General features: G+C 46.2%; 1 protein-coding gene across 4 annotated transcripts in view; it reads left to right on the plus strand.

Moving 5' to 3' along the window:
* The window catches only part of LOC128347548 (uncharacterized), a 42784-nt gene that overhangs the window by 3390 nt on the left and 12448 nt on the right, over positions 1–26946 (plus strand). For 2 of the 4 annotated variants that reach the window (XM_053302500.1, XM_053302501.1), the window contains exons 2-4: positions 10994–11065; positions 16318–16398; positions 23104–23181. In XM_053302500.1, coding sequence (XP_053158475.1) covers positions 11020–11065; positions 16318–16398; positions 23104–23181 — 205 coding nt within the window. In that variant the 5' untranslated portion in view covers positions 10994–11019. Of the gene's footprint in view, positions 1–9333; positions 9528–9766; positions 9831–10993; positions 11066–16317; positions 16399–23103; positions 23182–26946 lie in introns of those variants that run through there. The other 2 variants (XM_053302499.1, XM_053302502.1) reach the window with 2 other exon arrangements.

A 26946-nucleotide genomic window follows, 5' to 3' on the forward strand; every position in this document is an offset into this window, starting at 1 on the left:
AAAGAGGATGCTGGACTGGATGGGCCTTGGGCGTGATCCAGCAGGGCTGTTCTTGAAATGAAAGAAATAGGACCATCTTTCAGAAGAGCGGAACAACATCTAGGAGTGGGCACTTTATGAGGCAGAACAAGGCTCAGGATAACTTGTCATACACACACACACACACACACACACACTGGAATGATACTTTTGTCCTGCTTCTGGGGATGGTAAATTTCCCCTTGCTACTGAGAATAACTTCTGTGAACAAAAAGCTAAAGGGCTGGTTTTGAAGGGTGGATTTGTCAGACAAGGATGCTTCAGTCTCAGGAGAGGAATGCTTCGTCCTCTGTGGCCTTATTCTCTCATAATGTTGACAGTACTCCTGCTAACTGGGCAAAGAGGCATCTTTTAAAAGTAGTGATTCTCTTTGTTTGGCCGGGGGAGAGCAACTGGCCCAATCCAGCCCCAGCATAGTACTCCTCCAGTGACTGTTGCTGGTGTCATTCGTATGTTTATTTTTAGATGGTGAGCCCTTTGAGGACAGGGAACCATCACACTTATTTATTACTTCTCTACGTAAACCACTTTGGAAACTTTTTTGTTGGAAAGCGGTATATAAATATTTGTTGTAGTAGTAGACGTGTCCAATGTCGGACTTGCGCAGTAAAACATTGTAAAAAAAACCCACCAATATTGCTTCCCTGGTTATTTGAAGTAAGACTCGCTCAGTTACTCAAGGTATCGATGGGCTTTCTCTGGGGCCCATGTCCATGCCCTCCCCTCAGTACTTTTATTGGATAGCTTTCCAGCGAGGGAGAGAAAAGGAAATACATGCTGTCAGGCAGCAAGCGCTGCCTGAAAGGACAAGGGGAGAGCTCACTTGAGGCTCTCTGGAGCCTGGTCATGGGTGGGGTTCGTTTGGGGTTCTTTGGAGCCCAAGCCATGCCCCCATGCACATGATGTCACACACATGGGGTGTAACTAGGAGCTGTCGAGAGGGGCTGGACAGAGGCCACCAATTAGCTGGCTCCATGCCTGGTGGATTCAAACTTTATTTACAAAATTTCCAGGCCACCCAGATGAGTTTTTACATTAAGTATTTGTTAGCTGTTAAAGACTCTAATGTTGCATATCAAGTTGCAAAATTTTGAGTTTTAGCTGCAAGGGCTGGCTGTATTCTTGTAGCTCCTACAGGATTTCGACCAAATTGGCCATGGGAATGTAGAAGTACCATCTATGGATTTGTTATTTTAGTTCTTACTGCTGTTACCAACTCTTCTGCTGTTGATATTTTGATGATCGTACCAGTAATTCGTCGTCCTGGTCTATGACCAGTAGAGGGGGCAAGAGTTCCTTGGAGAGAGGGAGAGAGAGAACTTTAACTGAAGTCTCTGCTGTTAGAGCCCAAATGAAGGCCATCAGGTTCAAGACAGGCCAAAGTATGCTACAAGGAGCACTGCAGAAAAGCACCTGCAGGACGGATATTTATTTATTTTTATTTATTTAACATATTTTTATACCACCCAAAACACAAGTTCTCTGGGTGGTATACAAAACAATAAAAACAACCAATACAAAGACTGACACATTTCAACAATTAAAATTTAAAAAAGTTAAAACTATTAAAACACAATTAAAACAATATATAATTAAAAGCCTGGGTGAACAAATGTGTCTTGACCGCCCTTTTAAAAGCCAAACTAGGCAGTGCAGGGAAAAGAATAATTAAAAAAAAATTAAAACTGCAGGAGCTCAATTAAAATTAAAAGTGCAGTCTCTTGTCCACATTTTCAAGGAAGTTATTTGGGTTGAAGTGTGGCTCTTGTCACCAAGTTCTACTCAGTCTTAAGTAGCCCACATCATCTAGCCCTCTCTAGGAGGAGAGCTGGTCTTGTGGTAGCAAGCATGACTTGTCCCTATAGCTAAGCAGGGTCCACCCTGGTTGCATTTGAATGGGAGACTTGATGTGTGAGCACTGTAAGATATTCCCCTTAGGGGATGGAGCCACTCTGGGAAGAGCAGAAGGTTCCAAGTTCTGGCATCTCCAACAGAGGGCTGAGAGAGACTACTGCCTGCCACTCTGGAGAAGCTGCTGCCAGTCTGTGTAGACAATACTGAGCTAGATGACCTATGGTCTGATTCAGTATATGGCAGCTTCCTGTGTTCACCTTGTAATTCACAATGGCTAACCAGGGTTAGCATTGGTGTGTTAGCAATATGGATGCACTGACAATGAGGACGAGATGGGGAAATCCTCCCTCTTTATCCTATTTTAACAATCTTTAACCATGAAAAGAGGCCAATTAAGACCTAACCAAAAGCCCATTTACACCTTGTGTTCAGTGCTCGTACGAGTGTACAGTGTACCCAGGTACAGATCCGTACACAGATTACAGTCATTCACATGTTATGCTGAATGCAGGTACAGAAGTACACTTCCTATCTGTACCCTGCATCTGAAGGCTCTGTTTCCAGGTTCACTTTTAATATGAACACGGGTACAGTCATTCACACAAACACGTGTATGAGTGTAGAGGCATCTTTACACTCATATAGCAGAATGCCTGAAACAGGCTCAAATCAAGCTCAAAAAGTCTCTTGTAGAACTGGAATTGGTGTGGAAAAGGGCAACCAAAATGATTTGGGCGGGTTGGGGCACCTTCTTTATGAGGGAAGTTGCTAATGTGTGAGGGTTTTTAGTTTAGGGAGGAAAGGTGACTAAGGAGGGATTTGATTCCCTCTAAAAGGTATTCCCAGATGTTGTTGACTACAACTCCCAACATTCTCAGCTGAACTGGCCTTTGGCTGGGGATTCTGGGGATTGTAGTCAACATCTGGGAATCCCTGTTAGAGGGAACCCTGATTGAGGCGTACTGTATAAAACAACACACAGTGTAAAGAAAATGGATAGAGAACAGTTTTTCTCTCGTTAACACTAAAACCAGTGAAACTACTTAGCAGGAGATTTAGGAGGCACAGAAGGAAGCTGCTTCTTCACACAGCACATATTTATTGGGATTGTGTGGTGATGCTACCAGCCCAGATTACTTTAAATGGAGATTAGACAAATTAATTAAGGATGTGTTGATCAATAGATACTATTGATAGTTAAATGCTTATCTCTGGCTCAGTATGGCTTTGAATACAAGCTGCAAGGAAGCAAAGACAGGAGAGGGGTATTTGCCTTCATTTCCTGTTTGTGGGCTTCCCAGAGGCAACTGGTCAGCTGCTGTGGGGATACAGGATGCTGAACTAGATGGGCCTTGGGCCAGATCCAGCAAGGCGCTTTTTATGTTCAGAATGCTTCGATTGTCTTAATAAGATGTTTTTAAAAGTATGTTTTACTTATTTTCTGTGAATTTGTTTTGTATTTTAACTCATGTTGTGAGCCACTTTGTATTGATGAAAGGCAGAAAACAAATGTAAGAATAACTTGAAAAAAATAAAACGATATAAAGTGCATCGAAGGAGGCCTCCCAAGTGATTCCACGCTGAGAAGCAGGGTCTGGTCGACAGGGTTTCCACTTTACAGTGGCCATCATGTACAACTTCTGGAGTTTGGGTGGAGTGAGGAGACGGAGCCCCAAAGAGCTGAGGCTCACCAGGGGCGGAGCTAAAATCCAGACCCCGCCCCCTCCAGGTAGACATGGTGGTCTGAGCTTGTGTTTGGGTTCTGTCTCATGGCGTGGAGGAGCTGTGGAAGGCCACAGGTGTGAAAACAAGCCTCACAGCTCTGCCCTCACGGGTCCATCTTCTTGTCTTCCTCTCTTGGTTCAGTAGAGCCTGTGGTGGGGAGGGGTGATGGTTATGGAGCAATCTCAGAGGACCTAGGTGGTTATGAAGCAGCCTTGCAGGCCTCACAGCTAGCAGCAGCATGGCAAAGGATGCATTAGGCAGGTAGGGTTGAAATCTGTGAACTGAACCCAGGTGTGTTATGTTCTATGGCTGCCTCTATTCAAGTATGCACAATATTTGAAAGTGCTGCTGGTGACACTTATTTAAAGATCCATATTTGTTGATTAGATTTTTACCCCCACCTTTTAGGCACAGTACCTCATAGTTTTGCTCCTAACATTGTGGCAATCAGCCCAGCTGTTTGGCTTTGGGGTAACTCAATACACAAATCCCAGACACTGGCCTAGAAGTAAAATGATGCCTTACGTTTGAGTTTATTGTAAGTTTCCTTGGGGACCCTTTCGCATACTTAAGAATGGAGTACACACCCTTATGTAATAAATAAATCAGCCTGGCTGTATGATGACTGGTTGATTGGTAACCCTAACTAGCTCAGATAATGCTGAGGAAGACAGAAAAAGAAAAGGGGGGGGGGAAAGCCTGTCGCTGGAAAAGAAATGCACCTGCCATTGATTGATTGATTGATTGGATTGGATTTTTATACCACCCTTCCAAAATGGCTTAGGGCGGTTTACAGTAACATAATCCTCCAGCCTTGGAGGCAAGATGCCTCTAAATACCAGTGGCAGGGGAGCAACAGCAGAAGAGAGGGCATGCCCTCAGCTTTTGCCTGTGCATTTCCCAGGGGCATCTGGTGGGCCACTGTGTGAAACAGGTTGCTGGACTAGATAGGCCTGATCCAGCAGGGCTGTTCTTATGACTCTGGGCTTTTCCAGACACCGATTCCAACTTCAATACAAATTCCCAGGGAAAATAAAATGAGAAATCCACACTACGGAGAAGAATGTTGCAAAATATTACAAGTTGTTATTTGTAATGTGAATTTTCCATTTTATTTTCTGTGGTAATTTGTGCTGATGTTGGAATATATCAGTGTCTGGAAAAGCCTGATGTAAGAGTATAATATCCTCACGGAAGAAGCCCAAGTCTCTCCATGGTATGAGACTTAGAAATCTACAGTCTTGGGAATGTAGAGTGTTGGAAAGTTGTGGGGACATCCAAGTTCAGATCTTGGTTGAGCCATGAAATTTGCATTGTGACTGTGGGCCATTCACTTATCTCTCAGCTTGACCTACCTCACAGGCCTGTTGTGAGGGTGAACATAACCATGAACACCAGTCTGGGCTCCTTAATGGAAGAGCAGGATATACATGTACAAACAAATGTATGGTTGTGCTCTGTGCATGGCACGCTCTCCACTTTTCCAAGTGGTAAGAGGTTCCAGGGCTGCGGTGCTACTTGGGTTCTTTATGGCTTCCTCTGGCAGAAAGATTTTTGGAGGATTATGGTGTCTGTAATAAGTGGCGCAGTGGAGAAAATGCTTGACTACCAAGCAGAAGGTTGCTGGTTCGAATCCCCATTGGTACTATATCCAGCAGCCGTGATATAGGAAGATGCTGAAAGGTATCATCTCACATTCTGTGGGAGGAGGCAATGGTAAACCCTTCCTGTATTCTACCAAAGACAATCACAGGGCTCAGTGGGCACCAGGAGTCGAAATTGACTCGACAGCACACTTTACCTTTTAAATATTTGACTTACTTACAAATATGCACATTATTAGATGCAATTGAAATAGCAGCACACTCCTACAAGCAGCAACAGGTTGAGGTTACATCAAGATCCCAGATAGAAAACCCTGCATCCTTGGGTGCTCTTTACTCAGCTTTTCCATTCCAGCATCTCAAAAACATTCCACCTACTATAGAGCTATTATCTTTTTACAGTGAGTATTCAGACACCTCTGGCTGTGAAAGGCAGAAGATGAGTCACCTTGCACTCTCACACTAGTCCCTCCCATTATTTATCTATCTATCTATCTAATTTGTAGACAATCCCAAACTTCAATCTTTGGGCGGTTTACAACAACAAACCAAATTAAAACGAAAACTTTAAAAGAATTCAAAACCACAGTCAAGTTAAAAGGCTTGGGTGGAAAAATGAGTCTTTAGGGACTTTTAAAAAGTTGTCAGAGATGGCGGGGCTCTTGTTTAAGCAGAGAGTGCATTCTGGATTCTCCACAGCAGCAGACAAGGCCCACCCCTGAGCAGCTACCAGAGGAACTTCTCCAGATGATCTCAGTGGCCAGTGGGCTCATGGGAAAGAAGACAGTCTTTTAAGTACCCTGGGCCTAAGTTGTTTAGGGCTTTATAGGTTATAACCAGCACTTTGTATTTTGCCCGGAAACTTATTGGTAGTCAGTGTGGTCCTTAAGTGGAAGATATCTGCTATCATACGAGAATCTTATCGCTTCCCCCTGCAAGATGATTTCTCAGATTTGTTGCATTATTGTCACAGATGCTGGGAGTAACCAGTTCGAACAACAAAACAGGATGTGGTTCTTGGCGCTTCATTATATATTTCAAGTCAGGCGTGTGTGTGTGGGGGGGGTTAGTGGCAGGGAGGTGCTATCTCTTCCTTACAATAAGTGAGAATCTTCTGGGTTGCAAAACAACTTGAACAGAAGTTTTTGTAATTTGCTGCCATGAAACAAGCCACTTATAGGACCTTTTAGATAGTTGGGTTTTTTTTTAAGCCAGCAGATTTTCCAATCTGTTTCAAATTAAATATACAGAGTCTTCTCAGTCTCTCCCCCCATATCAAAGCCCTACAGCAAACAAGCAGATCCCTATATATGGTGGGCGGTGGGGGGCATTCACCACAAAAAGGAATTCACATTCTATCTCCATTACTGGCAAAGGCTGGGCTGGCTGGCCTGGGCAGAGGGTCTGAAGAGAACTGTGATGGGTAAGGGCAGCCAGCACTGGGCCACTCTGCCTGCCTGCCTGCCTGCCTGCCTGCCTCCTTCCTTCCTTCCTTCCTCGCTGCCTGCTGGCACTCGAGTTCAGGCTTCAGGGAGGCCTGCATGGAGGCTTCTCTGGAAGCCCCGCTCACCCACCGATCAGCTGAGAGGCAGAGAGAGAAGGAGCTCTAGCAGCTTGCAAGTGTCACACCCTCGATCTCAGATAGCGAGGAGGAAGGGGAAGCTGACAGCCTTTCAGCCAATGCAGGGATGCCTGTGGGGCAGAGCCCGGCTGTCAGTTCCCAAGAGATGGCTGAGAAAGGTCCGGCTGATGTTTCAGAGCAGGCACAGCAGTCTGAGGCAGCAGAGACAGCGCCGGACAGACTAGAAGATGAGCTGTGCAGGCAACCCCCACTGACTCCACAGCAACGCCTTGTCACAAGGCAAAGAACACAGTTGGAAACTATCAGGAGGAGTAAAGCCTCTTGCAGAGGGCTGATAAGCCTTGAATCCCTGCCAGCTGAGAGTTATCAGCTTGGACTAAAAAGTCCGTCAGCAGCTTTCTGTTAGCTGCTAGAAGACAACATTTGTCAACCCTCGTGTCGACAGCTTGCAGCCCGAGCCTGATATAAAGAACTATTCTGAGCCGTGTTTTGTTTCTGCAGCCCAGTTTGTATTGCGGACTATCTTCCTGGACTTCCCTTCTGGGTGGCCGGATTGCTGACAGCGGGCTGCTTAGTTTGCCAGCCAGGAGGGCAAGCAGGAGAGAGGGCGAACAGGGCAAGGGGGACTGTCTGAGTGAGGGGCCTTGGGGCTGGGTGGGTGGGCAAGCAATAGGGAGTCATGTGACATGTCTCTGGGGGGCCCCTTCAGGCAGTGGGGCCCAGAGACAACTGTCTCCCCCTGCCTGATCATGGTAACGCCCATGCTGAGCAGCACGGCAGTGAGCAGGGGCAGGCTGCTCGGACTTGGAGCTTCTTGGAGTGGGGGCCTCTGGGTGACGATCCCTTGGGAGGCCCCCTTGGGGGCCCCTCAGAGGCTGTGGGCCAGGCGACATTGGTCTTCCTTTGTCTTATTAATGGTATGCTCATGTGTGTATGCACACACACATTTCCTGTAAGAATCTGGTGGGTGGGTGTACATACACATATGAAGTCTGGGTTGTTGTTTTTGTGGGGGGGGGTTGCCATGGAAAAAGCCATAATAATATTTCACAGCATTTCATGGAGAGGGAAATTACATTGTGTGCATCTGTGCATCTCAGAGGACTTCTCTCCTGGTTAATTTGCCCTAGCTAAGGGTGTGAATGAATATGAGAACCAATTCTGGGGAGATATTGGGAATAGTGCATTTTAGGGTCCCCCCATTCCTGGTAGAAGAGATTGTGGATTACTCCCAGAATGCTGTATGGTCATTTTTCAGTGTCTTGGAGTATCTTCCTTATTAGGTACAGCCAGTCCTGGGCTTTTGGGGGTTTTTTTTTGAAAAAGAGGTTCATGAACAGCCTGGATAGGGTGGATAGATAGAATGTTTGCTTTGTTGCCTAATGCTAAGGAATTTTTTTCCATTAACAAAGAGCATAGCTGCTGCTCTTATGCACTCTAATTTAAAATTCTCTTGTGAGTTTGTTAGCAACAAACTTGTACTTCCTTAGTGCCTGGTGGGGATGGTATAAAGACGGGTCCTAGCCTGTAAAAAATAATTAATTTGATTCAGCTGTTGGCCCAGTGCTGGTGTACAATGGTTGATTTATGGGAAATGCAATTAAATCTAATGTTTAACAAAGTGAACAGGACTCGAAGCTCAACAGCAAAAGAAGAAATGGGTTGGGAGGGGAGTTACCTATATTTTGGAGCAGAACCATCGGCGTGGCATCCATTGGATAAGGGGTGCAAATGTCCCTGGGTCTGGAGGGTCAAGGAGCCCACAAGGGCCCCGCCCCCATGCCGCCACCCCACCCCATGCCGCAGCCCTGCCCACCGCCATTTTCCATCTATTTACCCATGGTGGCGGCGGCGGCAGGCAGGCTTCTCCGCCGGCCGGCCGAGAAGCTCACCCTCCCGCCCGCTACCACCAAGGGTAAATAGAGGGGGAAGCATGGTGGGTGGGGTTTTGACATAGGGGGCATGGCTTCAGTGCTGGGGCACACATGAGGGAGCCCCCCAAACAATGTTGCCTCCAGGCAACCAGGAGCCTCCCTATGCCACTGAGCAGAACAGATCTGCTTTGAATATTGGAGGCAGCAATCTTAGCTGAAAAAGAAATAGGGCAGCGAAATATATTGTTTAGAGGAGCTGTAAAGATATAACTTGATGCAAATCTTTCAGGGCTCCCTCTAAAGCGTGCGCATGTCCGCGCGCACACACTTTTTTTTAATGTCCACTCGGTCAATTTTAGATCCCTCTCAGGCTGAATCTGAAAGGCCCCACTCTGAATGCACGTGCACACACACTGCCTTGATATTACTGTCCAGAACAAAACTCATTCCGCATTCAGATGAAAATATTAGAGGGAACATTCATCACAACTTTTTCTTGGCAAATCCATGCTGGATTCCAGTAATCATCTCACCCTTTCCCCAGTACAGTACTCACAAACCAGCTGGTTAATAATCCATCCTGTTTCAAGCTGTTTTCACTTTCTCTTTCTCTTGTTATTTGTCGCTGTTTTGGCTGGGCACAATCTATCTTTCGGGTAGCTGACAGCTGAATGCATCTGAGAATGGCAGATACTAGTGCTGCCAATCCTAGAACAGGCTCCCCAAAGGAGAAACCTTCTTGTTTCCAGCTGTGGAAAGAAGAGTCGGAGAGCTCTCACATATACTTGCTAGCCATCTTCCTCCTCAGCCTAATCTTGCTTGTCTTTAGCAATTGCGGGAGTTGTTTGGGTGAGTATAAGGAGATCTGTGTGTCTGTCTGTTTAGATGCAGGCCAGGGTGTCTCTTGCCGCCCTCTGTGGTCTGATCTTGTAAAGCAGATTGCAGTTCAAGTGTTATACTTTGTGAAAACTTTCCTCCACTGGAACTTGGCAGCTGAAGAGATCTTGTTTGCTGCTGAGTATTCGGGGGGCATATTCTGAAGGGCACACAATTGCTTCACATCAAGAAATGGCCAGACCTGTGGCATCGGGGCATAGCAAGGTTGGAGTGATCCCAGAGACAAAAACGAGGCTGAATAGTGCTAACAAAAAGGTGTGTGTGTGTGTGTGTGTGTGTGTGTGTGTGCTTTTTGAGATATTGATATATATCTCCTGTGTGCTACAATAGAACATTTGGTTGGTATGGGGCTGGTATGTGCAGTTTTTGCTCAAAGAAGAACTGCCCACCCAGGCTACAGCTTCACAGACTCCAGTGTTGAGACCCACCATGGCTCCATTCAGCACGAATGAAGCTTGGTTCCTAGCTGGTGAGCTCTGTGGGGCCTTGGGGGCAAAGATGGGATGGACTCTGCAGTGAAGTGTCTAAGACAGGGAGGGGGGATGCAGTTGGTGGCAGAGGAGGGGCTTGAGGGAACCTGGCAGGTGAAGAAAGGGTATCTTCTTCAGAAACTCAAAGCTCTGGGCTGTGGTCCTCGTGCAAGTGCGCTGGTGGTTGTTGTCAATGCTCTTTGCTTCCATGGGGCATGGGTGGGGTGGGGCAAAGGGTGTGTTTCCTCTCTCCATACAAGGAGTGATTCTCCCTGCCCTGCTCAAATTTTCTGGCTCCGTTACAGGGTCTTTCTAGCCATCCTCAGCCATTACATTGAACACTCGTAGAATGAGTGTAAAGTGCACCCAGGTACAAAACTGTACCCAAGTACCGTTATTCACACATTATGTAGAACACGGGTACAGCAGCACACTTAATATCCTTTGCATTTGAGGGACCTGTACCCAGGTTCACTTCTAGAGTGAAGACAGGTGCAGTGATTCACATAAACACATGTATAAGAGTACAGACATCTGTACACTCCAACTACATAATGTCTGAATGGGGCAGAGGCTCTGACCTTCTCCCTCGACTTATGTGCTTCAAGGGGCAATGGTGGGAGTGGGTGGCTGAGTGCCTCACTTTGAGTAGAGCCTCCATCCCTCTGGGGTTTCTGTTGTGAATATCTCCATGGATGCCCCTTCAGACACATGGAACAGATTGTTTGGGGCAGGGGAGTACCTAGGGGAGAGGGGGCCCGTGTTCACCCCTCACTCCAGAGGCCCCCCAGAGTGAGGGAGATGATGATGAAAAAAGGAAGGGGTGGGGCTGGGAGGCCCCCAGGAGCTGGGGCCCCCGGGTTCTTTGAATCCATTTGCTCAATTATAGCTACACCCCTGGTTTTGGGATTTCCTTCCGTCATGTTGTGTTTTTCCCTCCTTTTTCAGCCTCAGTACTCTATTGGAAAATCAACATGTTTATCCTCGTGGTGGCAGCTCGAAAGATTTACTCGTACATCAGTAAGTTGATTGAGAGGCTTTGTCACTGTGTAGATTCTCATAGGGCTGGAGCCACATTTTAGTGGGCCCTTGGGCTTGAGAATACCAGTCAATCCCACTTCAACAGGGCCCAGAAAGAGGGTGAGTGTGTAAATGTGCAGACCAGCAAACAGGAAGGATCACCTCCTTCCACGTAAACCTCCCCGCCCCCGTCCAGCAAGGCAGCAGCCCAGGTAAGGGGCCGCTGACTCAGCAAAGACTAGCTACTATGACGACAACGCAGAATATTTATATACCGCTCTTCAACCAAAGTTCTCAAAGCAGTTTACATCAAAAAATAAACAATACATAAATAAGATGGTCCCCTGTCCCCAAAGGGCTCACCGTCTGAAAAGAAGCGAACAGAAGAGAACAGAAAGGAACACAAACTCTGGCAAAAGAAATGCAAGGTGACAATAAGGGAGGCGAGAAGAGAGTTTGAGGAACATTTAGCAAAAAGCATCAAGAGGAATAATAAAAACATCTTTAAGTACATCAGAAGCAGGAAACCTGCCAGGGAGGCAGTTGGGCCATTAGACAATGAGGGAGTGAAAGGGATTATTAAGGAGGATATGGAGGTTGCAGAGAAGCTAAATGAGTTCTTTGCGTCCGTCTTCATGGCAGAGGATACTGAGCATATACGTGTTCCTGAACCAGGCTTTTTAGGGATGGAGGCTAGAGAGCTGAGTCAGATAGAAGTGACAAGAGATAATGTACTAAACTGTCTGGAAAAACTGAAAGTGACAAGAGATAATGTACTAAACTGTCTGGAAAAACTGAAAGCTGACAAATCACCAGGGCCGGATTGCATCCATCCAAGAGTCCTAAAGAACTCAAATGTGAAATTGCCGACCTCCTTGCTAAAATATTTAACTTATCCCTGAAATCGGGCTCTGTACCAGAGGACTGGAGAGTAGCAAATGTAACACCGATTTTCAAAAAGGGATCCAGGGGCGATCCGGGAAATTACAGGCCGGTTAGCCTAACGTCCGTTCCAGGCAAATTGATGGAAAGCATCCTCAAGGATAAAATTGTAAAGCACCTAGAAGAACAGGCCCTGCTGAGAGTGAGCCAGCATGGCTTCCGCAAAGGTAAATCTTGCCTCACCAACCTTTTGGACTTCTTTGAGGGTGTCAACGAGTGTGTGGATTAAGGTGATCCAGTTGACATAGTATACCTGGACTTCCAAAAAGCTTTTGACAAAGTTCCTCATCAAAGACTCCTGAGGAAACTTAGCGGTCATGGGATAAGGGGACAAGTACATGTGTGGATTGCTAACTGGTTGAAAGGCAGTAAACAGAGGGTAGGTATAAATGGAAAGTTTTCACAATGGAGGAAAGTAAGAAGTGGGGTCCCCCAGGGATCTGTACTGGGACTGGTGCTTTTTAATTTATTCATAAATGATCTAGAAGCAGGGGTAAGTAGCGAGGTGGCCAAATTTGCAGATGATACCAAATTCTTCCAGGTAGTGAAATCCAAAACGGATTGTGAGCAGCTCCAAAAGGATCTCTCCAAACTGGGTGAGTGGGCGACAAAATGGCAAATGCAGTTCAATGTTAGCAAGTGTAAAGTGATGTACATTGGGGCAAAAAAACCCAACTTCAAGTATATGCTGATGGGATCCGAGCTGTGACTGACTGACCAGGAGAGGGTTCTTGGGGTCATGGTGGACAGCTCGTTGAAAGTGTCGACTCAATGTGCGGCAGCTGTTAAAAAGGCAAATTCCATGCTAGGGATCATTAGGAAGGGGATTGAAAATAAAATGGCTAATATTATAATGTCCTTATACAAAACTATGGTGCGACCACACTTGAAGTACTGCGTACAATTCTGGTCACCACATCTTAAAAAGGACATTGTAGAACTAGAAAAGGTGCAGAAGAAGGCAACCAAGATGATGATGATGATGATTTTTACATTTATATCCCGCTCTTCCTCCAAGGAGCCCAGAGCGGTGTACTACATACTTGAGTTTCTCTTTCACAACAACCCTGTGAAGTAGGTTCGGCTGAGAGAGAAGTGACTGGCCCAGAGTCACCCAGCTAGTTTTATGGCTGAATGGAGATTTTAATTCGGGTCTCCCTGGTCCTATTCCAGCACTCTAACCACTATACCACACTGGCTCTTGATCAGGGGCCTAGAGCACCTTTATGAGGCAAGACTACAACACCTGGGGCTTTTTAGTTTAGAAAAAAGATGACTGAGGGGAGACATGATAGAGGTCTATAAAATCATGCACGATTTGGAGAAAGTGGAGAGAGAGAAATTCTTCTCCCTCTCACAAAACATTAGAACCAGGGGTCACTCCATGAAATTGATTGCCAGGAGGTCTAGGACCAACAAACGGAAGTACTTTTTCACACAACACGTGATCCACTTGTGGAACTCTCTACCACAGGACGTGGTGACAGCCAACAACCTGGATGGCTTTAAGAGGGGTTTGGATAACTTCATGGAGGAGAGGTCCATCAATGGCTACTAGTCGGAGGGCTGTGGGCCACCTCCAGTCTCAAAGGCAGGATGGCTCTGAGAACCAGTTGCAGGGGAGTAGCAGCAGGAGAGAGGGCATGCCCTCAACTCCTGCCTGTGGCTTCCAGAAGCATCTGGTGGGCCACTGTGCGAAAGAGGATGCTGGACTAGATGGGCCTTGGGCCTGATCCAGCAGGGCTGTTCTTATGTTCTTAAGCATAAGGCACATACCAGCAACAGCCACTAGAGGGATGCTGTGCTGGGGTTGGAGAAGGCCAGCTGCTCTCCCCCTACTAAATATAAAAGAATCACCACATTGAAAGGAGGCATCATATAGTATCCAGGAGCTCCGCTGGCCCTTGCTGGATCTCAGGATGGCCCTGATCCACAGCGGGCTCCTGAGCTGGTCTCCTCTCCTCCTCCCTCCCAAATGAGAGTAGGCTCATTCACTATGATAACTACATGCCATGGCTCATTGGGAGGGAGGCCCCGAGCAGCCAAGCATGTGCTCTGCCTCTGGAGCTGGAGCTCCGCCCTGTAACACAGGAAGCTGCCGCCTTCTACTGAGTCAGACCCTGGGCCGATCTAGCTCAGTATTGTCTACACTGACTGGCAGCAACTTCTCCAGGGTTTCAGTCAGGAGGAGTCTTTCCCAGACAGACCTAGAGGTGCCAGCAGGGGCGGAGCCACCATTGTGTGAATAGGTTCAAAGAACCCGGGCCACCGCCCTTCAGGGGCTGCACCTCATGCCTCAGCCATGCCCCTTGCGTATGACGTCAGATGCAGGGACGTAGTTTAGCTCACAAACAGGCTGTGCCGCCCCATTTGGGAGCAAAATTGCACACACCTCCCCATGGCCACGGCACATGCACACACACAAACACACCCCTCCCCTTGGCCATGGCAGCACCCCCAGAGGTGCTAAGTTTCAGTTTAAAAAAAAATTAAAGGTAGAACCCCCGAACTGGCTGGGGGAGTTCGGCTTGAGATCAAGCCGAACAGGGGCAGGTTCAGTTCAAGGCCAGCTCAACGTCAAACTCTCAAACTGGGCATGTTTGATGTCAAGCCAGTTCGAATTCAAACCTGTTTGCACACCCCTGCTAAGGGATCCAGGCCTCCTTTGCGAAGCGGACTATAATGGTTGCTCAGGGTCTGATGGACCTAGGGGTTTTTTGTTGGGGCCAGAGGTCTTGTTAGGGGTATGGTCTTCCTCCTCCTCCTGAATGAGGTTCTCTTCTGGCTTGGAATCTGGTAATTCCTGTCCCCACCCTGTGAGAACATTCAGTAGGACTTTCTTGTATGCACTTTTGCTGACAAGGCTCATCCAGGTGTCACACAAAGCAAGGCCTTCTTTGTGGCTGCCCCCATATTGTTGAATTCCCTCCCCCAATGAATTAGACCTCTTTAATCTGATCAGATTAGATCTCTCTCTTCCCTCCTCCAACAGATTAGACCCGCTCTCTGGGGGTGTTTCATTGGCTGGCCTTTCCTCATTTTTCTGACGGTCCATCTTTTGCTGATTATCCAGCGATTTGCTCTTTGTTTTATACAGTTTCATATAGTGTTGGTTTAAGTTTTCATTTTGTAAGCTGCCTTGAATTTCTCAAAGTACAGTCAGAGGGTACATTTAAAAAAATAACATTGGGGTTCCCAACCTGTGGCATTCCAGAGGTTGCTGAAATATAAATTGTAGCTAGGGGTGATGGTTGCTGTAGTCCAGAAACATCTGGAGGTGCCACAGGTTGGGAACCTCTGAACTAGATCAATAAGAAATAAAACAGCAACAGTAGCAGAGGCAGCTCCTGTCAATCTCGATTCCTCTCTCCTGCTGCCACTATTTCCCCCACCCCACAGCTCAGTTTCTCTCTACCAGCTTTAAAGGAGCTGATTCTCCTTAGGAGCATAGGAAGCTGCTTTCTATGGAGTCAGCCCATCTATCAGGCCTGCTCAGCTTAGGCCCCCCCCAGCTGTCTTTGGACTGCGACTCCCAGAATCCCCAGCCAAAGTGGCCAATAGCCAGGGATTGTGGGAGTTGTAGGCCAACCTCTGTAGGAGGGCCAAAGTTGAGCAGCCCTTATTTAGCTCAGTATTGTTTACTCTGGCTTGCATTGGCCTTCCCAGAGAGGAATCTTGACCCAGCCTACACACACACACACACACACACACACACACGGAGTTGGGACTCAGCCTGATATAATATATAATAGTGATTAAGTGGGTTTGGAGGAAGAATGGAGGGGAAAGAGCAGGAAGACAAGTGAGCTCATGTGCATAAGTGAGGGGGTTTGTGCTTGGGAGTTAATCCTCCATATGTTACTCTCCATGCAGGTAACCACTCTACAGATTGCACAATGACCCATCCACACCTTTCCTCCATGCTCAATATTTTCCCCTTCCATGATCAAGTTAGCGGGGAAAGTAGTTAGAAAAGACATGGGTATTTCGTGGACGTTCAAGATAATTATGCAAAAAAGCTGTGCAATGTACTGAATGTCATCTAAACAGCCCTTGTCATTGCCTGTAAGAATCAGCAGTGGAGTTGGATACACCCTTATCTAGATCAGTGGTTCCCAACCAAGGTTCCCCCAGATGTTGCTGAACTACAACTCCCAGCATAGATTGTAGCTGGGGATGCTGAGAGTTGTAGTTCAACAACATCTGGAGGAACCCTGGTTGGGACAGACCCAGGGCCTCCAACTTCTTTAACAGGGAAGATTTGCATTTGGATTCCACTCATTAACTCTTCCCCCCACCCCCCATTTCAGAATCGGTGCCCACTGAAGGGTTTGCCAATGTGGAGGGCATCTTAGGAGCTCTAGCTGGCATCTTGATGGTGGCTGAGATCCGTAAGTAAAGTGCTGGGGAGTTGTTGTGTGGTAGATTCTGATTGGGAGCATTGTTGTTGCGAGCTGACATGCATCTCACCTGTGCAGTGAGAGAGCAGCCTTGAGCCTTTCCCAAATAACTGCACCACTGCAGCGGGTAAGCAGTACATTCATTTGACCATTGCACTTTATCTTTCTTACTATTTCAACATCCCAAATTCCTTTGCACTGATTCAATAACATTGCAAGTCTTGCTTCAACAACAAAGCAGGTGATTTTCAGAAAGCTGTGATAAGTCATCTTGCCGCAGGGAAGAGTGAAAGTAGGCCCTGGGAAGCATCAACCCGGTCTTCATCTTTCAGAAAATGATGTATTGTTCCTGCCCCAAGGCTTTGGAATGAGCTCCCCATTGGAGAGACTCCCCATTTCTGGCAACTTTTAAAGTCAGTCAAGACACATCTGTTCACCAAGGCTTTTAATTAGATTTACAAATTTAAAAGTCTTTAACACTTTAAAAAATTGTTTTAAATTTTTTATTGTTTTGATATTTTAATTTTGTTTTAAATTCATTTAAACAAGACCAGGTTAATGATTCCCAGGGCCTACTTTCATTCTTCCCTGCAGCAAGATGACTTATTTTTATTGTGTGCTGTCCAGAGCAGTGGTCCCTCTAATTTTGTGGCAGTGGTCCCTCTGTGGAATAAGTTTTGTTCTGGGTGGCAGAATCAAGGCAGTGTGTGCACATGTGCATTCAGAGTGGGGCCTTCCTGATTCTACCTGAGTGGGATCGAAAATTAACTAAGTGGACATTTAAAAACAATAACTTGTGAGCGCACTCAGGTGCACATGTCTTAGAGGGAACAATTGGATCGCAGACGTACGTTTTGGGCAGTATAGAAATTTGTTAAATAAAATAAATATTGTGTATCCCCCTTGTGGTGAAGAACATCAACACCTTCCTGCCGCTCCATGCTCTTCTAGCTCCACGGGTTTGCTTCCTTTGTTTGTTCCTTCCTTCCTTCCTTCCTTTCCCACCTAAGGTGGGAGGAAGAGTGGGAAAGAAAAGTCTCTCCCTCTCCCCCTGTACCCCCAGCAGAAGCTCAGCCTGCCTGGGCAAGGTCTAGCCATCAACCTTCCTTAAGTGCATTTTTCCTATTGACCAAACATTCCCTTGTTCGAAGGATCTGGTGTGTTTGAAAATCCTCCCAGGCGTGACAGGCCAGTCTTGTTCTATCCATAACTGAGGGTCACATGCAGCTCCGGTAACCTCAGTTAATAACCCGTACTTAGCTTAGCTTCTTCTGATATTCTAGTTAGCTTCAAGTTTGTTTGGTTTTTTGGTTGTTGCTTTGAGGAAACAAAACTAGACACTAACTAGAATGTCCGAAGAAGCTACGCTAAGCCCTGTGTACCCCATTTTTGTACCCCATCTTGGGTTACCTTTCACCTAATCAACCACCCCCTTAATTTATTTAATCATTGTTTATTTAACAATGATTGGTTAGTACCCAAAGTTTGTTGGATATGGAGTTCCAGTGCATCGACCTTTTGCACCGACTATCCTAATGGCCACTAGGGGCATTAGGAGTGGAGGTAGTGAGTGTGGGTTTCCTTACTTGTCCCTGCTTGCCTCCACCCTATGACCCTGCGACTCCTCAAGTACTTCCCGTAGGGAGTCAGTCCTCTTCATTTCCTCTTAGAGAGAAGGTAGGAACATATCTCTCTCTCTCTCTCTCTCTCTCTCTCTCTCTCTCCATTATGTAGGTGATAGTTAGGATAGGTCTTTCCTATCTCAAATGTACTTTAGTTTAGACTCTACAGTGATCTCCATGCATTTTACTTAAACAGCTGCAACAACTAAACTCTATTCTCCGTAAATCTGTGTAAAAACAGAGTACTCTGTACTCTGTGCTAGCTTCCTTGGTGCTTTGCTGAATAATCACAAATCCCAACAGGGTTATGGGCCCAGCAGCCCAACAGTCTCCAGCAGAGGTTTGTGTGTGTGCAGCTGAGTGAATGAGTTAGTCCAGCATGGATCCAGAGGTGAGCACCAGTGCTTTTTGCAAACTGGACTGGAGGAATTAAGAACAATGGGCTATGAAGATGCAAGCGTTTTTAAAGGCAAAAGGATTAAACAATGTCCTCACACAGAATAGGCCACAAGATGGCACCGCTGCCTAAGAGGCATGGGATATGAATGACGAGAGCAATTGGCTTTATCCTCTTAATTCCCTTAAACCTGAGTGATCTGATTATACATTTCAAAGATATTACAATTGCCTCATAAGATTACAAAGCTCTTTGGGAGAGTATCTCCAAATGAAGCAGTCTTCTAATTCAAAGGATTTGCAAACAGCAGCTACACAACTGAGGGAGGAGACCTTTCTGCTCATAAAAACAAAATGTTGGAGGTCCACAAATTACTTAAGCAATTTGCAACATGACTCTGCTTTGAACAACAAAGTGTTAGTTGGGTTGATTCTAAGGTCTTTGCCGCCGGGTCATGATCATGTCAAGATGGCTTTGGAAGTTTCGGAAAAATACCTCAAACTGGATAATGTAATTGTGATTTTGCAGGACTTTAGTCTTAAAATTAATGACTGCAAATTACTTATTTTATTATTTTGATGGAAGACAAGGGCCAAGTAGAGGTGATGTACCAGAACTTGTGGCAGAGATCCAGGCAAAAGAGGAACCATGTGACCGGACCCCCATTGAACCCAAAGAATCTGTGCCAGAGGCAGAAGCAGATTCAGAAGGCGATGCATAGCCTGAGCCAGAACTAAGACTAGAAGCCCAGTTAGAATGTATACCAAAGGAAAGGTATCACTAAGTCCAGGAGGATACCAGCATGGCTAACAGGTAAAGTCAAGGAAGCCATAAAGGGGAAGAAGACTTCCTTCTGAAACTGGGAGGCCTGCCCAAATGAAGAGAACTGAAAGGAACACAAACTCTGGTAAAAGAAATGCAAGGTGACAATAAGGGAGGCAAAAAGAGAATTTGAGGAACATTTAGCTAAAAGCATCAAGGAAAATAACAAAAACTTCTTTAAATACATCAGAAGCAGGAAACCTGCCAGGGAGGCAGTTGGACCATTAGACAATGAGGGAGTGAAAGGGATTATTAAGGAGGATATGGAGGTTGCAGTGAAGCTAATTGAGTTCTTTGCATCTGTCTTCACGGCAGAGGATATTGAGCATATACGTGTTCCAGAACCAGGCTTTGCAGGGCCGAAGGCTAAAGAACTGAGTCAGATAGAAGTGACAAGAGATGATGTTCTAAACAGTCTGGAAAAATTGAAAACTAGCAAATCACCAAGGCTATACGGCATCCATCCAAGAGTCCTTCAAGAACTCAAATGTGAAATTGCCGACCTCCTTATAAAATGTATAACTTATCCCTACAACCAGGCTCTTTACCAGAGGACTGGAAAGTAGCAAATGTAACACCGATTTTCAAAAAGGGATCCGGGGCGAAACCATTGTGAAAACTCTCCATTTATACCTACCTTCTGTTTCCTCTCTTTCAACCAGTTAGCAATCCACACATGTACTTGTCCCCTTATCCCATGACTGCTAAGTTTCCTCAGGAGTCTTTGATGAGGAACTTTGTCAAAAGCTTTTTGGAAGTCCAGGTATACTATGTCAACGGGATAACCTTGATCCACACACTTGTTGACACTCTCAAATAACTCAAAAAGGTTTGCGAGGCAAAATTTACCTTTGTAGAAGCCATGCTGGTTCTCTCCCAGCAGGGCCTGTTCTTCTATGTGCTTTACAATTTTATCCTTGAAGTTGCTTTCCATCAGTTTGCCTGGAATGGACATTAATTGAGCTAAGCAGCCTGTAATTTCCTGGATCGCCCCTAGATCCCTTTTTGAAAATTGGTGTTACACATGCTACTTTCCAGTCCTCTGGCACAGAGCCTGTTTGCAGGGATAAATTATATATTTTAGCAAGGAGTTTGGCAATTTCACATTTGAGTTCTTTGAGGACTCTTGGATGGATGCCATCTGGCCCTGGCAATTTTCTAGTTTTCAGTTTTTCCAGACAATTTAGAACATCATCTCTTGTCACTTCTATCTGGATCAATTATTTAACCTCCATCCCCAAAAAGCCTGTTTCAGGAACAGGTATATGCTCAGTATCCTCTGCCGTGAAGACAGATGCAAAGAACTGCTGATGGTATCTGAGCTGTCGATGACTGCCCAGGAGAGGGATGCAAGTGGGTCTTCAAAGTCAAGCAGGATGCAGAAGGGGATGTACAGTGCTACAAAGCCAGACTAGTAGCCAAAAGATACTCCCAAATCTATGGTGAAGATTATGATGAGAACTTTGCATCAGTTGTGGGGTGTACCAGTTGTGATAGGCCCATAGTTGTCATGGCCGCTATGAACTCCTGAGCCACCCCAGACAAATTGGTCCCAAAGTGAACAGTGAAGTCTCCTACCACCACAAGCCAAGGAGACTCCAATGCCGAGCCCGAGACCAAGTCCGTCTGCTCAGTTAGGGACTCCGGTGGGCAGTGGGGCGATCGGTACACCAACAGAAGTCCCAGTCTATCCCTGGTCCCCATACCCCAAACGTAGCTATACACATTCAATATGGTTAGACACTTCAACAGGGATCCTGGCAAGGGAGATATTGTTCTTATATACCACAGCCACTCCACCTCCCTGCTGCCCACTTCCCCCGCTCCTGCTCCTCAACAGAGTACCCTGAAGGCAGAAGCTGGGACCAGACTGGGCCACCGGTCTCCCCCAACCAAGTCTTTGTAATATATACCAGATTGGCCCCTTCGTCCAGAATCAGATTGTGGATGATTTCAGGTTTATTCTGAACTGACTTGGAATTACAAAGGAGCAAGATGAGGCTCTGTGGGTGGTTGGCATTGCTTTCCAAGGTCAAAGAGCTGGCAGAACAGCCAGAAGCGCTCTCATCCACAGAAGCAGGATATGTTTCCGCATCTGAAGCATGCAAGGAAGCGGTGTGGATACACCAGCTACTGTCAAACTTTGGGATTGAGGAACTAAAGCCCACAACAATGTTTGAGGATAACCAAAGTTGTATCCAGATCTCCCAGATGGAGAAGATGAAGTCTTGAACTAAGCACATTCCCATAAAGTATCACTATGTTAGAGACATGCAAAAAAGGGGGTGGGGATTGATCCAGTTGGAATACTGTCCAACAGAAGAGATGATGGCAGATGGATTGACTAAGCCACTGCCCAGAGACAGATTCCAGATGCTTCATGAGAAGATTGGAGTCGTGAGCCGGTGCAACAGGTGATGAGAAGGGGTATTGGAGATGGAGTTCCTGTGCATTGACCTTTTGCACCAACTATCCTAATGACCACTAAGAGCATTGGGAGTGGAGGTAGTGAGTGAGAGTCTCCTTACCTGTCCCTACTTGCTTCTACTCTAGGACTCCTGCCTTGACTCCTCAGGTCCTTCCCACAGGGAGTCAGTCCTCTTTATTTCCTCTTAGAGATAAGGTGGGAACATCTCTCTCTCCCTACCTATTCATTATGTAGCTAGGATAGGTCTTTCCTGTCTCAAATGTACTTCACTAATAAACCCATTTAGTTTAGACTCTACAATGATCTCCATGCGTGGTACTTAAATAGCTGCAACAACTAAACTCTGCACCCTGTAACTGAAGTGCTAGCTTCCTTGATCACAAACCCCAACAAAATTGCCCCTTTCAGTTGGTCAGATGTACCACCCCATAAATTGACGTAGATCATAGTTACCATTACACAGATTGTGGTTTACCTTGCATCTTGGGCTACTGTTTTCCCCGAACCTTGTTCCCGTTTTGATATAAAAGGTTTGAAGTCCCTCAATTAATAATGCACTTAACATAATGCGTATATTCACCCCATAATGCATACCTGAACTTTCTGTTGCATCCCCTATGAAAACAGAGAGCATCCTCCTGTTTTCTGGCTCTCTCCAACAGGGATTTTCACAGACCTTTCTGCTCCACTTGTGTGCTTTGAGAAGAGATGGTGAGGAACCTCTCTAACCTCCCGTCCCGTCTCCATCAATCTGGATGAACTCTAGTCCTATTTAAACATTACTAGCTAGCCGACCCCGCCCAGAGCATCTGTGCGCTCTTTGGGGCTGGCGGTTACCTCCTCCCCCACACCTTCTGCCCCAGTCTCCACTTCCAGGCCAAGCTGCCTCTCCTCCCCACCACCACTTCTCCCCCCCCCACTCCCCCCCCACCGCCTCCTGGGCCTTGCCTCCACAGCTGGGCTGGGCCTGCCGCTGCAACCAATCCTCCTGCGTGTGCCTCAGCCAATCAGGCCTGTCTGCCGCCCAGCCAATCAGCTGGGCACTGGGACCCACATTCCAAGGCATACCCAGGAGAATTATATATATAGATTGTTTACAGATGTCTGCACATATACATTTTCATATGAATGATTGTACATGCATTCATCTTAAACGTGTATCTGGGTACAGGCTCACTCAAATGCATTGTACAGGTAGGAGTTGTACTACTGCACGTGCCTTCAATAAGACGTGAATAACTGTACATGTGTACAAATCTGTATGTGTGTACCTTGTATACAGTTTGCATGTGTGTTGAACGTAATGTGTGAAAATGGCTCCTCTGGGTTCCCCCACCTTTCAAACGTACAAAACGTCTGCCACTTAAGAAAAGGTAATTGTTTTTGGGATTCCCTACAATTGATTTTGTTTTGTCCCCACATTTCAGGTGTCAGGCCTAACGTGGAGATCAACAATACCATGAGCATCTTTGTTATTGTTGTGCTGATCACCTGCTGGTATATCAGTAAGTAATGCCCTTGTAATATGGGGGAAGAATGTATATCATTTGTCATAGTCTCTAGCCCTCTTCAGATGTTATAAATCGCGAGCAATGCTCACGCTTACAGTGGGGGAAAGGTTTACTCCTAGGTAAACAGACAAGAAGTCTGGGTTGTTGCACCAAGATTCACAGATACAGTAGAAAACACCTGTCCTAAGTTATTCAGCATACAGAAGTATTGAACTTAGAAAGAAGGTCAAAACACTCTGTGTGGTGTCTAACAGCCGATTGATTTAGTAACATTGTGATGAAGTCTATGAGCCCTGCTTGGAAGAGATCCTTATTTCCATCTTAAGTAAACAATAAACTTGTTCTTGTTTGTTTTATACCTTATTCTTTGTATCCCTATATGCACTGAACATATATACCTATCCTGCACTCGTGAGGCTATGTGACCAAGATGTTATTTACTGAGAGCAGGGTAATAAGCATATTTGAATGGTGGCAGCTAATAACCTATTAATAATATTAATATAAATACTAGGAATAACCTGTTATTTATTTATTTATTTATTTATTTAACATATTTTTATACTGCCCAAAACTCACATCTCCGGGCGGTTTACAACAAAGCAAACAAAGAAACGGAAAAAGTTGAAACATTATTTAAAATAAAAGACAACAAAAATTTAAACACCAGTTAAAACAAAGTAAATGATACAGCAAAAGTTAAAACACTACAACAATTCAAACTTTAAAACATTTTAAACAATGTTAAAACTATTAAAACAATATTTAGTTAAAAGCCTGGGTGAATAGATGCATCTTTAAAGACTTCTTAAAATTTGTCAGAGATGGGGAGGCTCTTATTTCAGCAGGGAGCACGTTCTAAAGCTTTGCGGCAGCAGCAGAGAAGGCCCGTCCCCGAGGAGCCACCAAAGGAGCCAGTGGCAACTGCAGACAGACCTCTCCTGATGATCTCAATGGGCGGTGGGGTTCATAATGAAGAAGACGTTCTCTTAAATACCCAAGACCCAAGCTGTTTAGGACTGTATAGGTTATAACCAGCACCTTGTATTTTGCCCAGAAACTAATCAGCAGCCAGTTGTAGATCTTTCAAAATGGGAGTAATATGGTCTCTCCTAGATGACCCAGAGACCAACCTGGCTGCCACATTCTGTAATTGTAGTTTCCAGACTACACACAAGGGCAGCTCCACATAGAGCGCATTCAACTAATCCAGTCTGGAGGTTATCAGCATATGTACCACTGTTCTGAGGTCATTTATCTCAAGAAATGGACGCAGCTGCTGTATCAGCGGAAGCTGATAGAAGGCATTTCTGGCCACTGCCTCAGCCTCGGACACCAGGGAGAGGCTTAGATCCAGACGCACCCCCTGACTGTGTACCTGTTCCTTCTGGGGAAGTATGGCCCCCATCCAGAACAGGCAGATCAAACTCATCTCCAGAGTTTTGACCCTGCACAATGAGTACCTCTGTCTTATCTGGATTCAGTTTCTGTTTGTTATCTCTTATCCAGCCCATTAGCGTCTCCAGGCAGGCATTTAGGGAGGTTATGCCCTCTTCTGATGATGTTGACATGGAGAAGTAGATTTGGGTATCATCTGCATACTGATAGCACCCTGCACCAAATCTCCTGATGATCTCTCCCAGTGGTTTCATGTAGAGGTTAAATAACATCGGAGACAATACAGAGCACTGAGGGACACCATACAAAAGTTCAGATTCTGAAGAAAAACAGTCTCCATGGGACACCATCTGGAATCTGCCCGAGAGGTAGGAGCGAAACCACAGCAAAGCCGTGCTTCCCACTCCCAACCCCCTCAGAGCTGGTCTGGTGGTAGCAAGCATGACTTGTCCCCTTAAGCTAAGCATGGTCCACCCTGGCTGCATATGAATGGGAGACTAGAAGTGTGAGCACTGTAAGATATTCCCCTCAGGGGATGGAGCCGCCGCTCTGAGAAGAGCAGAAGGTCCTAAGTTCCCTCCCAGGCTTCTCCAAGATAGGGCTGAGAGAGATTCCTGCTTGCAACCTTGGAGAAGCCTTTGCCAGTCTGTGAAGACAATACTGATCTAGACAGACCAATGGTCTGACTCAGTATATGGCAGCTTCCTGTGTTCCTGTGATAGTATTGAAAGCTGCCGAGAAATCCAAAAGAACCAACAGAGTCACACTTCCTCTGTCAATTCCCAATTGGAGATCATCCATCAGGCTGACCAATGCAGTTTCCACCACATAGCCCACCCAAAAGCCAGTTTGAAATGGGTCTAGATAATCAGTTTCCTCCAAGACTGTCTGGAGCTGGGAGGCCACCACCCTCTCAATTACCTTGCCCAGCCATGGAAGGTTGGAGACAGGCCTGTAGTTGCTCAACTCTGAGGGATCCAAGGTAAGCTTCTTCAGAAGCGGTCTAATAATTGCCTCCTTAAGACAAGGAGGCATCCTGCCTTCCCTCAGAGATGCATTTATAATCTCTACCAGGCCTTCTACAACAAGCCCCTGCCAGATAGTATTAGCCATGTCGGGCAAGGGTCAAGAGAACAGGTGGTAGGTCGCACCATTCCAATCAGCTTGTCCACATCCTTAGGAGTCACAGACTGGAACTGATCCAACTTAGCTACACAAGAAGGGTCGCTGGACAACTCCACATCAAACACTGAAGTAATTGTGGAGACTGAGTCTAAGTTGGCCCAAATACGAGAGATTTTCCCCCCAAAGAATTCATTAAACATATCACAGCAGGTAATAAATGGTTCCAGATTCTGATTCTAGGGAAGAGGGGCACATACTAGCCCTCTCACACCCCTGAACAACTCCACCGTACATGAGCTTGCGGATGCAATACAAGCAGAAAAGAATAGCTTCTTTGCTGCACGTATCTCCTGAGCATAGATCTTCAAATATGCTCTATGTTGCAATCTGTCGGATTCGAGTCAAGTCTTTCTCCACTTGAACTCCAAGGTTGCATTGCATCCACAAGCTCGCCGCTTCAGACCCCATTGTTCTTCCGTATACCAAGGGGCCAATTTTGAAGCAGGTCGGAGAGGATGCTTAGGAGCGATCATGTCTACTCCCCCAATGAGTTTGCTGTTCCAGTTCTCCACCAGGGCATCAATAGGATTGCCGGCAGAGCCAACACTAAATCCCTCCAAGGCTTCCTGAAATCCTATGGGATCCAATAATCATCTCGGGCGGACGATCCTAATAGGCCCTTCAGCCCTGCGAAGGTGGGAAGTGATTGTGAGTCCAACCTTAAACAGATGGTGGTACGTACATGACAATGGGGAAATCTCAGGAGTCTCCACCCACAGAACACCACCCTGATCGGAGTGAAAGATCAAATCAAGTGTGTGACCAGCAATGTGTGTTGGTCCTGAGACCACTTGGGATAAGCCCATAGTTGTCATGGCCGCTATGAACTCCTGAGCCACCCCGGACAAATTGGTTCTGAAATGAACATTGAAGTCCCCCAGCACCACAAGCCTGGGGGACTCCAACACCAAACCCGAGACCAAGTCTGTCAGCTCAGTTAGGAATTCCATTGAACAGTGGGGCGATCGGTACACCAACAGAAGTCCCAGTCTATCTCTGGTCCCCAAACTTAAGTACACACATTTGATATGGTCTGACACTTCAACAGAGATCCTGATAAGGGAGATGTTATTCTTATAGACCACAGCCACTCCACGTCCCCATCCACCCACTCCTCAACAGAGTACCCTGGAGGGAGAAGCTGGGACTAGACCAGGCCACCAGCCTCCCCCAATC

This window comes from Hemicordylus capensis, chromosome 2, assembly GCF_027244095.1.
Source record: "Hemicordylus capensis ecotype Gifberg chromosome 2, rHemCap1.1.pri, whole genome shotgun sequence".
Lineage (NCBI taxonomy): Eukaryota > Metazoa > Chordata > Lepidosauria > Squamata > Cordylidae > Hemicordylus > Hemicordylus capensis.